This window comes from Bombina bombina, chromosome 2 (genome assembly GCF_027579735.1).
Source record: "Bombina bombina isolate aBomBom1 chromosome 2, aBomBom1.pri, whole genome shotgun sequence".
Lineage (NCBI taxonomy): Eukaryota > Metazoa > Chordata > Amphibia > Anura > Bombinatoridae > Bombina > Bombina bombina.
The window spans coordinates 916,413,845-916,429,988 of record NC_069500.1 but is presented as its reverse complement, the minus strand read 5'-3'; the positions used below and the strand labels follow the sequence as shown (position 1 = coordinate 916,429,988).

At 38.0% G+C, this 16,144-nt stretch overlaps 1 protein-coding gene across 1 annotated transcript in view; it reads left to right on the top strand.

Moving 5' to 3' along the window:
* Positions 1 to 16,144, top strand: part of LOC128648108 (albumin) — a 93,928-nt gene that overhangs the window by 54,781 nt on the left and 23,003 nt on the right. Inside the window, exons 6-7 of the mRNA XM_053700767.1 lie at positions 3,225 to 3,313; positions 10,525 to 10,660. Coding sequence (XP_053556742.1) covers positions 3,225 to 3,313; positions 10,525 to 10,660 — 225 coding nt within the window. The remainder of the gene's footprint in view (positions 1 to 3,224; positions 3,314 to 10,524; positions 10,661 to 16,144) is intronic.

The window sequence follows — 16,144 nt, the reverse complement described above, 5'->3', positions numbered from 1 at the left end:
CCCCATAGGAAACAATGGGGCTGCGTTAGGAGCTGAACGCTGCTTTTTTGCAGGTGTTAGGTTTTTTTTCAGCTCAAACAGCCCCATTGTTTCCTATGGGAGAATCGTGCACGAGCACGTTTTTGAGGCCGGCCGCGTCCGTAAGCAACTCTGGTATCGAGAGTTGCATTTGCGGTAAAAATGCTCTACGCTCCTTTTTTGGAGCCTAACGCAGCATTTGTTTGAACTCTCGATACCAGAGTTAAATTTATGGTGCGGCCAGAAAAAAACCTGCGGAGCGTTAGCAGCCCTTTTACCGCCGAACTCTAAATCTAGGCCTACCATTCTAGAGACCCAATGATAAAAGGATCATCAGACACACGAGAAATGTTATTTTCTTGTCTCGCCAGTCTCGAAATCCGTGTATCCAGAGATATTTTATAAAATAGTGGGCTTATGCTCTCTGTCCCGACAAGTGGTGATATTGCCTTCCATAAAAAACAATAGGGATTAATGTCTGAGCAAAAACTCGCCTTCATTGCCAGTGATCTCAGATCTTGGCAGTGGGGGGGGGGGGGGGGGCATGTATTTAAAGCATGTTTACACAACAAAAGAATGGGCGTTCACTAATAGTAAAATGGTAGTAACAGCTCAAATAATACATTTGTTAACTAAGTTTCACTGTTCCTCCAGTAGATTTCTTACAATTAAAAATCTTGCCACTTAAAACTGGCGAGACTGGTATGCGTAAAAAATGTGGAACTAAGATGAGGATATTCCTTGAAAGATTAGAAACTCCCAGCTATGTTTCCCTATTAAAATACAAGCTACTCTTACTGAACACTCATGAAACTCCCATTGAGTGCCTATATATTAGCTATGTATATGAAAAAACATTGTTAATAAACAGACAAAAATAAATAAAACAAAAAAAAAACAAACTTAAAGGGACATGAAAACCAAAAATATTCTTTAATGATTCAGATAAAGAATACAATTTTAAACTACTTTCCATTTTACAGATACTGATCTAAAAATCCAGTATAAAACCTTCTAACCCTTTGAGTGCTAACGACGGCTCTGAGCCGTCACAGAGTTTCCCACTCTGGTGCTAATGACGGCTCAGAGCCGTTGTTAGCACTCTCCCACCTTGAGGGAGATCTGGGGGCTCCCACCCGCTCCTACCCCGGCAATCATGCCTGTATAGTGACAGGCATTACCAGGGCTTCATGTTTTGCTTGGTGACATCACGCACATCGGCGTGATGACGTCACCGTGCAACTTTATTAACAAACTGACAATGTTAAGTATAGGGAACGGGGGCATGCTGCTTAGAAGCCTGTATCTCAGGCATCTCAGGCACTGTTGGAAAGGTAATTGTCTAACCTTTTCAACAGTGTAAGTCTTGGGAATCTGGGGGGGGGGAAGTAAAAAAAAAATATTTAAAAAAAAAAACAACAAAAAAAAACAACCTTAAAACAGCTTAGCACCCAGGCGGGAAAGTGTTTAGCGGTTAAAAACTTACTTAGATTCTTCAAGTTTAGCGCTGTTGATGAGGTTAGCTGGAACACCCACTCCCCCATTTCCCTGCATATAAAAAGACTGATTAGACAAACAGGAACCAGTAGGAGTCTGTAAACATGTGTATACATCTGACACTTTGGGGTTTGGTTAGGAGTCTCAAAATCAGCACAATGTTATTAAAAAATAAGCAAAACTATACATTGTTACAAAAACACTCCAAGATGGGCTATATAAATGGATTATCTACAAAACATTGTTATCAATACTATCCACTTTTGAAAGATGGGCCCAAAGAGGCTTTTGGGGTTGTAATAAAAACTAGAGGGGCCCTTTGTACCATAGTAGAAATAAAAGCACATTTTATTTTGGAAGTTAATCACTTAACCACACTGATCACCTGGCTAAACAGACAAAATGTGCATATTTATTTTTGTTTTTAGATAGAGACTTGTCCTATAAAAAATAATCTTTATTGGGGATCTATAAATATTTTATTCTTCCTTTTGAAGACCACCACCATCTTTCAAATAAGGGGTCTTGATTGTATGTAACTGATAAGGGAGCTCAGATCAAGGGGTTTGTATAACCTCCCCCCATCCAACTCCCTTTCAGCTACACTAAAGCTGTCACTTTGAAGTCATTGAATCCTTGGAACTGCTGCCTGCTAGGCCATTAAAGCTCCCTGGCTTGTTCAGTTTGGTGTTCCTACTTCATCATGGGTTATCATACGCACTTAGGGGCCGATTTACTATGCCCTGAATGGGGACAACTCGCCCTGTTTCCGTGCAGGAGTTAAGAAGCAGAAGTTTTAAGACCGCTGCTTCTTAACTGGATCCGCCACCTCTGAGCGGCGTACAGCAATCAACCCGATCGAATACTATCAGGTTGATTGACACTCCCTGCTAGCGGCCGATTGTCCGCAAATCTGCAGGGGGCAGCATTGCACAAGCAGTTCACTAGAACTGCTTGTGCAATGCTGAATGCTAACAGCATATGCTGTCCGCATTCAGCGATGTCTGTTGGACATGATACGCTACAGAGTATCATGTCAGACAGACATTGTTAAATCGGCCCCTTAGGCTCTGATGTGCATAAAGATAATGGGTTGTTGTGTGTATCGAAGAAGTTAAGAACACTAATGCAATGGTATGCAATTAAGCATTAAGTGGTTTCAGTATATGTGACCAGAGTAGTTCTAGACCATATTATTTGGGGGTGTAAAAGGTGGACCAGAAAGCTAAATATTAAGGGTACAGATAGGGAACCCCATCTTTTACTGTGTATGAAAAATCATCCATTCCCTTGTTTTCTCTTTCCTTATCTTGGGTAGACCACTGAAGATATAAACATGTTTTATGGCACCTGAATATAGAATATGAAAGGGGCCCCATAGCAACCCCAGGCAAACCCCTAGAACCACAATGGGTTGCTCCAACTTTATGAATTCCTCACACATATTGACTTTAATGGTGGCCAAAATGGCCAAATTGAAGGGGAAGATGTGTTTGTCAACTGGATTATTTCAAGTTAACATTCTCTGTTTATAAGTGCTTTCTTTAGATAAATGAACAAACAATAACATCATCAATGTAACTTTAATGTAAATATGGCCCAATGTAAGTAATAATAAAAATAATAATAATAATAATAATAATAAATACTTATTTTATGCTGTTATGTGGATACACTTGAATAACCTAACATATTTTTTACCTCTGCAGAAAAAGTTTTTTCCTCTAATTATGGGAAACAAAATAAAAGTAGAAAATCAAATGTGTGATGTAACCAGACAGTGGGAACAAGAACCCGGGTGAGGAGAAACATGTTTTAATTTTATTTGTGTGTTTATTTCACTACAAAAAAATGTCAGATGTCTATCTGTGTTATATGATTTATTATGCATCAAAAATAAAATAGGTTCATGAGAAAAACATTCTTTACTTTCCTCACTCTAGTTACTTTCCCTGATGTATTTATTAAATTCTTGTCACTTTAGTAAGCTTTTAATCCACAAATTTTCTTTTGTGATTCAGACAGAGCATACAATTTTTTTCTTAAGAGATACCTAGGTAGGAAGCGCTACATGACAGGAAATAAAGCTGCCATCTAGATCTCTTGCAAATGGATAATATTCTTGCAAAACTGCTGCCATATAATGCGCTAGACACATGCACACTCCTGAGCCTACATCCGTGCTTTTCAACAAAAGCTACCAAGAGAACAAATACAATGTGATAATAGAAATGCATTAGAAAGTTGTTTAAAGTTGCATGTTTAATTTTAACCATGCATTCGGAACATATTCTGTTGTATTTTTCATCAGACCATTAGCCTAAAACCCCTTGTATTTTTATTCACTGTGGGATGTGTGCATATATCTTAAACATAATACAGTATTGATGAAGACAAATAAACACAACATAGATTTACAGTTTTAACACAATTTTTAACTTTTAAAGCTAGCTTGTATTAAAGGGACATTAAACATCTCTTGCTTTTGTATAAAAACTTGTTTTTTTGTCCGTTGCTCTCTAGAGAGATCAAAAAGAAAATTCTTTAGCTTAGGCCTCAGTGTATGGAACAAAGCACAATTTTACACACAAGTAAGAGATGTTATTAGCCATTTAAACTGACAACCTAGCACAATGGCGATTTTGCAATCCATTTTTCTCCTGCTAATATTACAAGTCGGGAGAATTCGCCATTGTGCTAGCGCAATAGAGCTCTGGTAAAGTGTGTTCCGAAGTAAAAAAGGAGCACAAAACACAACAAAAATACATTACAAAGTACACTTACATCCATAAACTACACTATTCACCCCTAAACCGCCATCCCCATACATACATGCAAACACTAAAAAAAAGTATTAACCCCTAAACTGCCACCCTCCACATTGCAAACACTAAATAAAAGTATTAAACCCTAAACCGCCACCCTCCACATCGCAAACTATATAAATAAATTAGTAACCCTTAAACCGCCATCCCCCCACATCGCAAACTAACAAAATAAACTGTTAGAACGCAAACTATATAAACTATATATATATATACTATATAAACTATTAACCCCTAAACCGCCATCTCCCACAACGCAAAGTAATAAACTAACAACTAAACTCCTTACCTTAACCCCAATTAAAATACCCATAAATTAAATAAAAAATATACCAACTACCTTAAGAAAATAAAAAATGTACCGGTAAAATTAAATTAAAACCTACGCTTACCCTTAAAAAACAACAAACATTACTTAACCCTTTCATGACCGGGTTAAAAAGTCTACATCGGAACAGCGTTCCGATGTAGACAAATTGAAATCACACGATCGTTCACTTGCGAGATTTCAATTATAGGATTGGGTCTGAGGGGCGTCCCTAAGACGCTAGGAACGCCCTCCAGACTGCGATCAAATCCTGCAAGCCTAGTAGGGTTCATGCGATGACGTTGTATTCCGTCATAACGGCTTTAAAGCCCAGTGCCGTTGTGACGGAATACAACGGCATAACAGCATTAAAAGGTTTTAAAAAAAATGCATTACAATAAATAAAAAGCCTTACATTCCAAAAAAAAAATAATAAAAAACTTACCTTTTACAAAAAATAAAAAAACACAAAAAACCCTAACATTTACACACAAAAAAAACTACCATTACAAAAAACAACAAAAGCTACCCTGACAAAAAATAACAATTAAAATACCAAAAAAATATAAAAATATTACTATTCTAATCCCCCCTCCAAAAAAATTACACCCCCAAATAAAAAAACCCTATTCTACATATACACTACCAATATCCCTTAAAAGGGCCTTTTGTTGGGAATTTCCCTAAAGCAAACAGCTCTTTTGCATGAAAAAAATTACCCCCTAACATTACAACCCCCCAAAATAAAAAAAAACTAACAAAAAAAAAAAAAACTAAACTACCCATTGCTCCGAAAAGGGCATTTGAATGGGCATTGCCCTTAAAAGGTCATTCAGCTCTTTTTCTGCCCAAAAAAACAACAAGCTAATCTAAAAAACAAAAAACCCAAAAACAAAAAACCCCCCCTAAGTCTAACCCCAAAATAACTACTCACCAATGATGATTGGTGGAGCTCTATCTTCATCCCGGCGGCGCTCCATCTTTATCCATCGTGGATCCATCTTCTTCCCGGCCGCGGCCCACCTTCTATCTTTATCCCAGTTGTGGCAGCGAGGTTGGCGGCGACGTCGGTGATCCTCTTTAGACGATTGACACGGAGATCCCTCTTCATGCGATCTTCAGCCACACACTGAAGATTGAATGCAAAGTACTCCTTTTATGTAAGCTTTTACCTTTCATCCTATTGGCTGATTTAAATTTGTAGAATCAAATCAGCCAATAGGAATGCAAGGGTACCCCTATATAAAAGGGGTACCTTGCATTCACTCTTCATTGTGCGGATGGAGACCGCATGAAGAGGGAGCTCCCGCCGACCTCACCGCCACCACCGAGATGAAGATGGTCCGCGGCCTGGAAGAAGCTAGACCTGCGATGGATGAAGATGGAGCGCCACCAAGATGTAGATGGAGATGTTTTTCTTTTTTTTTAAAGATTAGATTTTTTTTAAAAGATTTTGGGCAGAAAAAGAGCTGAATGCCCATCCAAATGCCCTTTTGGGGCAATGGGTAGTTTATTTTTTTTAGTTAGGTTTTTTTTATTTTGGGGGGGAGGGGGGTTGTAATGTTAGGGGGTAATTGTTTTATTTTATGCAAAAGAGCTGTTTGCTTTTGGGCAATGCCCTACAAAAGGCCCTTTTAAGGGCTATTTGTAGTTTATTTGTACAATACGTTTTTTTTATTTTGGGGTGGAATTTAGTTTTTTGTGTGTTAGCTTTTTTATTTTTGCAAAGGGTAGGTTTTTTTTTTTGGTAATGTTAATTTTTTTATTTATTGTAATGTATTTTTTTAAGTAATTTTTTTTTAGGGTAAGCTTAGTTTTTAAAAAAAATAAATAAACTTTTTATTCAGGCAATTGACAACGATAACAATAAGAACAGGTATACAAGTATCATTGGCATACAGTGCAATATTTATAACATGCCACTTTCTTCAAAATATAAACATTTATTATAGGGTTTTCTGAGCGACACAGTCCATTGTCCATAGTCATCTGGGACCCTCCGGTGTTACCAGATGAAAATATCGGTGGCTCACCATAAAGAGAGGGAGAGCCTTATTTTTGTTTTCTGTTTGTCAGAATGGACCTATGGTTTACAGATATCACACATAGACACGAAATAACTATTTTTACTAGCATTGATATTAAACCATTGTTTGCTGAAATGCAGGGTGTTAAATTTACTATCAGGTCAGCGCTGAGCAGTAAAAAGAAGAAGGAGAAGGGGACGAAGTAAAGAAAAGAAGGGATAGAGAGAAGAAGAAAAAAAAAGGGGGGGGAGGGGGAAGAGGGAAGGATTCAGACTAGGGGAGGGGGGGAAGGGGAGATAATTAAGGCCGTTCACAGTGTCAGAGGATATCACTATGTGATATCATAGTGTGTGAGATCATGAATATATAAATAAGGTTTGCAGCTGGGTTTTTTCTCAGGACCGTGCAACCAGATCATAATCTGGAGGTCTTCAGAGCCATGTATGTGGGAGACATATGATTCCATCGACTTGATATATCTCAGGGTATCGACAACCTGTTCCCAGGAAGGTGAAGCCTGCTGGAGCCACATTCGGGCTATAACCAGTTTTGTTGCTAGAAATAGGTAGATACAGAACAGCTTTTGTGGTAGAGTCAAGTGTACGGGTAATATATGGAACAGGCCAATGCTCGGCGAAAGTGGTATTTAAGGGTAAGCTTAGGTTTTAATTTAATTTTACAGGTTTTTTTTTTTTTAGGTAGTTAGTATAGTTTTTATTGGTATTTTAATTGGGGTAAGTTAGGGGGTGTTAGGTTACAGGGTTTAGTTGTTAGTGTATTACTTTGCATTGTGGGGGGATGGCAGTTTAGGCGTTAATAGTTTATTTATATAGTTTGCGATATGGGGGGATGGCAGTTTAGTGGTTAACAGTTTATTTATATAGTTTGCGTCGTGGGGGTGGTGTTTTAGGGGTTAACAGTTTATTTAGATATTTTGCCTTGTGGGTAGATGGCGGTTTAGGGGTTAATACTTTTATTTAGGGTTGGCGATGTGGGGAGATGGTGGATTAGGGGTTATTAGGCTAGGAGCTTATGGTAGGGTGTTAGTTTTTTTAAATTTATTGTAATTTCCGCGAGTAGGGTGGTATTTTGATAAATAGATTATTTGTATAGAAGCGGTTCACGGATTGCCTTTGGTGTGGATTTACCGGATAGCTTATATCAGGTCTGCATTTTTTTGGGGGCTTTATATTAGCTCCCAAAAAGTGCAAGTATGTGTCTATTAAGTTCAGTATAATTTATATTATAAAATATCACACTATATTTGCTTTTCCTTTCTTCGAGTGGAAGCTGAGCCTGACAGCTTTGTTTTCAGGATCACGCAGCACTTGAACTTAAGATAGCTTAAGTTTATATTTTTGACGATTGGATTATCACGTTGAATTCAACCACTCTATATTTTTATATCACATTTATTACTTGTATTATTTTTGTTTGTGATTTGAAGTTATTTATATTGAACTACAATATACATTAATGGTAAATAAATGTTAATTTCTCAAAAGTATTTTTTCTTTTAAAAATTATATTAGAATCCTCACCCAAGATGTTTGAATACATACTGTGGTTTTCCAATCAACCATCCAAGTCCCCTGATTAGATTGTAAATTGATTATCAGTACAAAAGGTTATTGAGCCCAAAATTCACTGATGGTGGTAAGATTTTTGTAGGATGAAACGTTTGTAGTTTTTAGTTCAGGCTCAATCATAAAACCTGCTGTTTATTGTTGGCTGTATCCACTTGAGGCAAACAGAACAAAGCAGCATTTTCCAGATAAATAAAACTGAAAACCAAATGATGTTATCCAGGGCCAGACTGGGAAATTAGACTGGCCCTGGAAATTTGTATAGACTGGCCCAGCCCCGGCCCCACTTCTTGCTCAGCCCCGCCCCCCTCCGGCTCAGCCTTACCCTCCTCCGGCCAAATCTCCCCGGCAATGTAAGGACATCTCCCTGTAGCTCATCCCCAAAGGCAATAGCCTCCACTCCATCCCCTTCTCACACGGTGTTACCTTGCCTAATGGTGTGGAGCATCCGCATCTGCAGCTGAGCTGTTTGAGCCTCTGTCATGTCTTTTAGGTGCTCAAAAAGCAAGTTGGCCACTCCGCTCCTTCACCGGCTGCTCACACTGTGCTGAGTGCTGTGCACAGTGCTCTCTCTGTGCACCTGCCAGTTGCCGGCCCACTGGGATTTTTCCCGGTATCCCGGTGGCCCAATCCGACCCTGATTTTATCAATAAAGCAAATATACTGCACTTCAGGGGGATATCCGTTCTGGTTCTCTCTTACAGCTATTGCACATAATCATCTGCAAAGTCATAGGACATTATCTTTGATATTTTTTTTTTTACTTATCTAAATTGCCATTGAAGTACAGTAGTTTTTTTGCATCTATCGTTTTGCAGTTTTCTGTTGTTTGAATGTATATTTCTGTGATGGAAAAAATAAAATACTAATGCAACTTTTGGAGATGTCCCTATTATCTAGTGCCGAATGAAGTAATTCTCTATTATCTAAGCAGACATGCTAGTATTCTGAGGTCCCTTAAATGGACATGAAACCCTAATATTTTCTTTCATGATTTAGATAGAAAATACAATTTTAAACAACATTTAAATATTCTTATATTATTCATTTTGCTTCATTCTTGAGATATTCTTTGTTGAAAAAAAAATAGTAATGCACATGGGTGAGCCAATAACATGAGGCATCTATGTGCAGCCACCAATCAGCAGCTACTGAGCCTATTGATATTTTAAATCAAGAGAATTAAGCAAATTAGATAATAGAAGACAATTGGAAAGTTGTTTAAAATTGCATGCTCTGGGTTTTATATCCCTTTAAGTTAGAAAAGAGTTCTTGATGTGAAGGAGAGACACATACATTGCAATATAGTGCTCAAAAGAAGCCCCCAAATATTTTACGTAATTTCTCTCCATGCAGGAGAGTTTTTCATTATCAGATCCACAATGAGAAGGCACCAGTTGTACACAAATATATACTTCCTGGTAGTTTCAAACTAAACATAAAATGAACCCTTTTTTCATGCAAAAAATAAATACATTTTCCAAGTATTTTAATATGTATAAACAGTGCTCTTTTATCTGCATGAATATATTTGTTTTGTATTTAAAGGGACACAAAACACTTTATGCACCTACCTCTGATCACGGGTGCTGCCATTTTGGAACCTAGGTTACACTGCAGGTATCTGAAGAAAATTTGCTGCACAGGTTCTAATACATCAGCACTGGAGTGCTTTATAAGTCAGTTTTCAATATGGTGGCACCCATGACTAGAGGGAGGCAGAGAAAAACTTCAGTACTATGCTTATACAATGGGGCATATGTATCAAGGTCTGGCGGACAGACCTCGCTGAATACGGCGAGCAATACGCTCGCCGTATTCAGCATTGCACCAGCAGCTCACAAGACCTGCTGGTGCAACGCCGCCCCCTTCAGACTCGTGGCCAATACTCAATCGGGTTGATTTCCGGCGATGTCTGTCCGCCTGCTCAGAGCAGGTGGACAGGTTATGGAGCAGCGGTCTTTGTGACCGCTGCTTCATAACTGCTGTTTCTGTCTGCTTAGATAATAGAGAATTACTCCATTCGGAGCTTGATACATATGCCCCAATGTATTTAGTGTTTAATATCCCTTTAATGTTGTTTAATCAAATACCTGTGTATATACCATTTGGTTTTATGGTGGTAAACATGTCAATGGACATGTTTTAATTATATCCCAATTGTAAATTTACACACAAAAAAAGAATAATAAATAATATTATTTGGATCATGGTTTAGTTTTTCTTTTGATCTGTATTTTCCTTCTTCATTTTTTATTTTGAAGGGCTTTAATATTTTATGCCAAAATGAAACCTGGTGACTCACTGGAGAAAGCTCTACAATTTCAGGAAAATATTATGGCACTTGCTTTTCAATGTTGTGAACCAGAAACTTTGACTTCAGAATGCTTTGAGCCATGGGTAAGCAAACATCATATTCTTAAGTACAAATTGATTATTGTGTGATTTTTTTTGTTTAATTGATTGGAATTACTTTGACTCTGAAAACCTCACCATACAAGACACTTTACATGGGAATTCTGATGGATTGGAATTGAGTGCCAATGTTAGAATGCGTACACCCACTCTTCTAAATTGTTACTATAGTGTACATAAAAATTGTTTATTTGTTCTAGTTCTATAATAATTTGTTTTGAGCTCTAAGGAACATCTTCTTTGTATGACTAATGAAAATTACTATGAAAAATAATGTTAGGAGTAATTTAGTAATATCATTTTGAATCATAGTTATAATTTTTTAGGCAAGATACAAAAAATATATTTGGATATCTTGAGGAAAACAAAATGTATACTTACTGAAGAATTTGAGATTAATAGCAAACAAATAAAAGTTTGGAATTTAACCTCACTGGTGAAAAGCAAATGGGACCACAATCTCAAGTTTAAAAGGTCACATTGAATAGCTCAAAATGCCTTTTGGTGAAAATGAATTTGAGAGACCTGGAAAAGTAATAACCATGAAGGAGGTGGCCTGAAGACCTCTGTTCGATAAACTTAGTAAACAACAATTTTTTTTTTTGAAATTTTGAATTTGAAAAAGAAAATTCCTTGAAAAAACTCCCAATCAATTTCCCACTGAGCCCATCTTTTTTTGACTTGATGACTTTCCAGCAATTGAAATAAATATATATATATATATATATATATATATATATATATATTTATATATACCGTATATATATAAATATATATATATATATATATATATATATATATATACACACACACTGTATATATAAAAGTTCATAGCTTGTAGTTATTTAAAAGCTTCAATGATGTTGATGACCTCAGAAAGAAGATGGCACAATATTGTAGGGAGGTATTGATAATATTATCTTTCATATGGAATAAAACATAAATCAGAGATTAAATGAAATCTAATGTTTAATGGCTTGTAGCATAATGTATTGGTTTATACTCTACCACAATGGAATCTTCTCCAAATGTTCTCTGAAACTCAAAATAAGAGAAAAACAATAGTTCAATACAAACAATGGAGATAGCGTGAACCTTATCGATCAAGTAAGAAATATTTTCTAAATAAAAATATTTGAAGCTAATTCCTAGAAATGAATTGCAAAAGCCTCCTGGGAAATTTATATTTTCTTTAGGGGTTAAACGGATAAAGGCATGTTTCTGCAGGCCTTTGACATGTTTCCCCTATGGGCTGTACTTGCTAGAATCGCACATTCTATACTACACTATATTCTCAATAATATGTCAAAAATATGTCAGGAATGAACATGAAATAATAAACAAATATAAAAATAAAAAAATTAAGAACACATATTAAAAACCAATACATGGGCTGGTATTCCTGTGATTAAAGATCTCTTCTGGATTTATTTTATTTGGAATAGTTTTTCATCACAAAATATGTAATGTAGATTTTGTGTTTAATAGCAAGTTTCAGTAAACTTTTGTGTAAATATTGCTACTAATATTATGTATAATGTATATGTATAATTAGTGATTGAATAGTTATGTCTTTTACAAAAACACTTTTGGTGAGAAGTTTGTATACAAGTACAAATCTCTAAATCTGGAATTCCAAAATCCAGAATTATTACAAAATTGAGACTTTTACTATATGCAATACTCTTGTTATTTTGATATCTAAATCTCTGGACTAACATGACTACTCCAATCAACGTGACGTATATATATATATATATATATATATATATATATATATATATATATATATATATATATATATATATATATATATATATATATATACTGTATATTAAAAGTCACCATTTTCCCAACCAGTAAGTCACAATCTTTTCTGCCCGCATCTTTGTTTTGGATTTTGTGTTTTAAAATGCAAATGTTAGTCTATTTGTATTTAAAACAACAACTGTTGTCTTATTGATTACAGTACTGTACTATCTTTCTGATGGTACTTTGTATACAAACCAGTTAAAATGCATCACATGAAAGCTGAATTGGTGCTAAGAAAACAAAATATAGTTTTTCTTTGTACATATAAATTGTCATAATACCCCTGAGTGGGCTCTGAAGTAAGGAGCTGTTGCGCTAAAGTACCAGGGACAGGCTTGTGTGGTTTACTCTTTTTTTAGGCATGGTGAAACCCAAGACAATCAGGTTAAAGGGACAGTATACACCAATTTTCATTTACTTTAAAGAATAATATGCACAGATACTGATTTAAAAATCCAGTATAAAACTGTTTAAAAACTTACTTAGAAGCTCGCAGTTTAGCACTGTTGAAAAGGTTAGCTGGAACATCCACTGAAAGTAGTTGTATAGCAAAAACAGCAGACACCCCCCTCTCTCTCCCTTCCTCTTATGCAAAGAAGAATCTAGTGTATAATGTCCCTTTAAGTACAAGATCTGCAGGAAGGTTATTAAACTGTAAACAGACAGGCCGGATTCTTAAATAGGAGTAAATTAGGAACAGCACTGACAGGTTGTAGATACAGATCACAGGTAACTGGAAAATGGCACAGTCTAGTGATTGCAGATTTCACTCTGGAACAAGTTAGCTCAGATGAGTGCAAGTACAGACACTGGACAGGATGCAACGGGCAAACACAGAAGTTGTCACTAATACAGAGTGACTTAGGTAATTGTAGGCTTGACTTTGGATAAGGTTAGCACAAATGATGCAAGAACAAGCACTTTTCAAAGAATTAGAGATTGGACAAAAAAAGTATTAGTTTTAAACTTGCAATGCAAATTGAAGACAAGGGGGTAGATTTATTAATGTACGGGCGGACATGATCTGCTGTAGTGGATCATGTCCACCGCACATTGATAAATGCAGACAGCATAGGCTGTTGGCATTTATATTGCACAAGCATTTCTAGTGAAATTATTGTGCAATGCCGCCCCCTGCACATTCGCGGCCAATCGGTCGCTAGCAGGGAGTGTCAATCAACCTGATCGTATCCGATCGTGCTAATTGCTGTCCGCCACCTCAGAGGTGGTGGACAAGTTAAGAAGCAGCGGTCTTAATTTCTTAACGGGGGTAGATAGCAGCATCCGCTGCTTGATAAATCTACCCCATGGTGTTCAGATAAACTGAAGACAGGTTACTCTGATACAGGTAAACAGAATGACATTTGTAGAGAAGTTATACAGACAAGTTTCTACATAAGATAAGCAGACACAGGAGCTGACACTTGAACATGATGTCACCGGTAATCACAGGACATGTCACTGATACAGACTTGACTCTGGAACGGGTTAGCACAAATGATGCAGGAAATGGCACTTTGCAGAAAAATAGTGATTTGACGAAGCATTTTAAATATTACACTTGTAATGTATGTTGCAGATAAGGTGAACGGGAGAACTGAAGACAGGTTACTCCAGAAAAGGCAAACAGGATAACATTTGTAGTGCAGATATACTGACATATTCTTGCATAGAATACGTAGGCACAGAAAGAGGTACTTTAAGAGGCCAAAGGTCAAAGCTACAACTCAATCTGAGCTGGCTTAAGTACCTGAGGAAATTCCAGGAGAAACAACTGAATGGCAAGCCAGGGTCCAATACCAGTCTGAGAAATTGCAGTGCCAGAGGAGAATCCAGGAGGATAGTTAAGTCACTGATTGAGGTCACAATACTGGCAGGCAGAAACAGGAAACACAGGATCAGATGCAACAACACAGGAGTTAGACTCACAATGCAAGAGCCCAAAATGAACCGAGAGACTGCCTTTTATAGCAAACTGATGGTTGAAAATTACCTGCAGTTGGCAAGCAGGTGGAGCTGCAGGCAACAGGGCTCCAAGAATGCTCATGTGAGCCAAATCCATCTGGTGGCTTAGAGGCTAAAATGGCAGCCAAGACAGCAACATTCTGGGGACTTGGGTTCAATCCTCAGGAAGGACCTTACATAAATGTAGCAAAGTCATTCAAAACAAGGGATTAGAAGAAATGCAGGCTGCACTTTAAGGAGTTTCCGTAAAAGACAAGACTTTATTTCATCACTTTAAAATATTTCCAAGCACACTCCATAGTAGTTACCCAAGCACACAGGGAAAAAAAGGCTGCTTTCCGACGTGTTTCCTGCTCAAACAGAGCACTTCATCATTAAAATAATTCAACTCGATGCTGTGAGGAAGCAATACAGGAGAACTCTGTTCCATAAATGTATTAAAATCAGTGCAATCCAAGCTGTAATGGTCTATAAGTGTCTCCATTAGGTGTACAAGACATCCTGCCTACATAGGACACTATTTCGAGAGACACATTGACAACTTCTTGTTCCACCTCAAAGCTACACTGGGTAAAGCTCGGAACTCAACTACCAGGCCTATGCAGGGCTAAGCCATCCGGACGGTCGGGGCTCCGCTCCGGAGGCTAGATAACACAGACCGGCCTCCTAATCAGACCACCAGATACCTGCGCTGGTGAGACCCCCTCCCAGGGGGACTGCAAGTGTTTAAGTTTGGCAGTAAGAGACCGAAGACCTCGCCTGCCAACCCCTGCACTTACTATCTACCACTGCGCAGCTCCGAAGGGCCGGGGCTCCACAAGTAAACCTAGTGGGAGCGCTAGGACTTCCTTACCTGCGGCTGATCCTACTCGAGTCTGAAGAGGAGACCGGTGTGTCTCCACACGGTGCCTTGGCCCGAACTAGTGTACAGAGGAGGAAGCGGCGTGAACGGCCGCCATCTTTGCTGCTGGGCTCAGGCACACTGCTATAGCTGACCCACGTGGCGGGCCCTTGGCAGTTGTGGTGTTTGGCAACAAGAGAAGAGCTGGTTCGCTCAGAAGCAGAGAGACGGGTATGCAAGTTCCCTTCCAGCTAGCACATTAGTGAGAGGACATACCCCGGTAAGAGACCTTCTCCTTTTCTTTACCAATTGGGTCTGGTTCTAATCCCCTGGGGAGAGGAGACACTGTGGAACACTAAGTACAGGGGTAAACACCCCCTCAGCCCTGTCCTCTAAATCCCCTCAGGGTTAACATTTGGGACAGTAAAAGCTACAAGGGGCATACACTGCTATTGCTGCACTGAGGTCTTATAATAGCCAGAGGAAGCAGTAAGTGATTTTCCCAGCAGGACCAATATCAGCACTCTTTTTCATAAAACTTTTGGACCATATCACCTGCATAATTTTACACCCTGTCACATATACTGGAAGATCTGTGACTTGTTCAGCTCCCAACAGCTGTGCCTTTCTCCTCTCTGGGGCAATATTAAAGGACTGCATAACCTTCCTTTCCTACCCCTCATCTTTGCTGCTGCATCAGCTAATGTTTCTCTGATGTATATACACAGAGTGGAGTGCTTTTGTGTTATTGTTGTGTGACTGCCATATTCTTGATTTGCTGGGGCTACTCATACACTTTATATGTTTTAGCAGTTAATCCTTGCTCAACATCACACAGCAGACTGCATCCT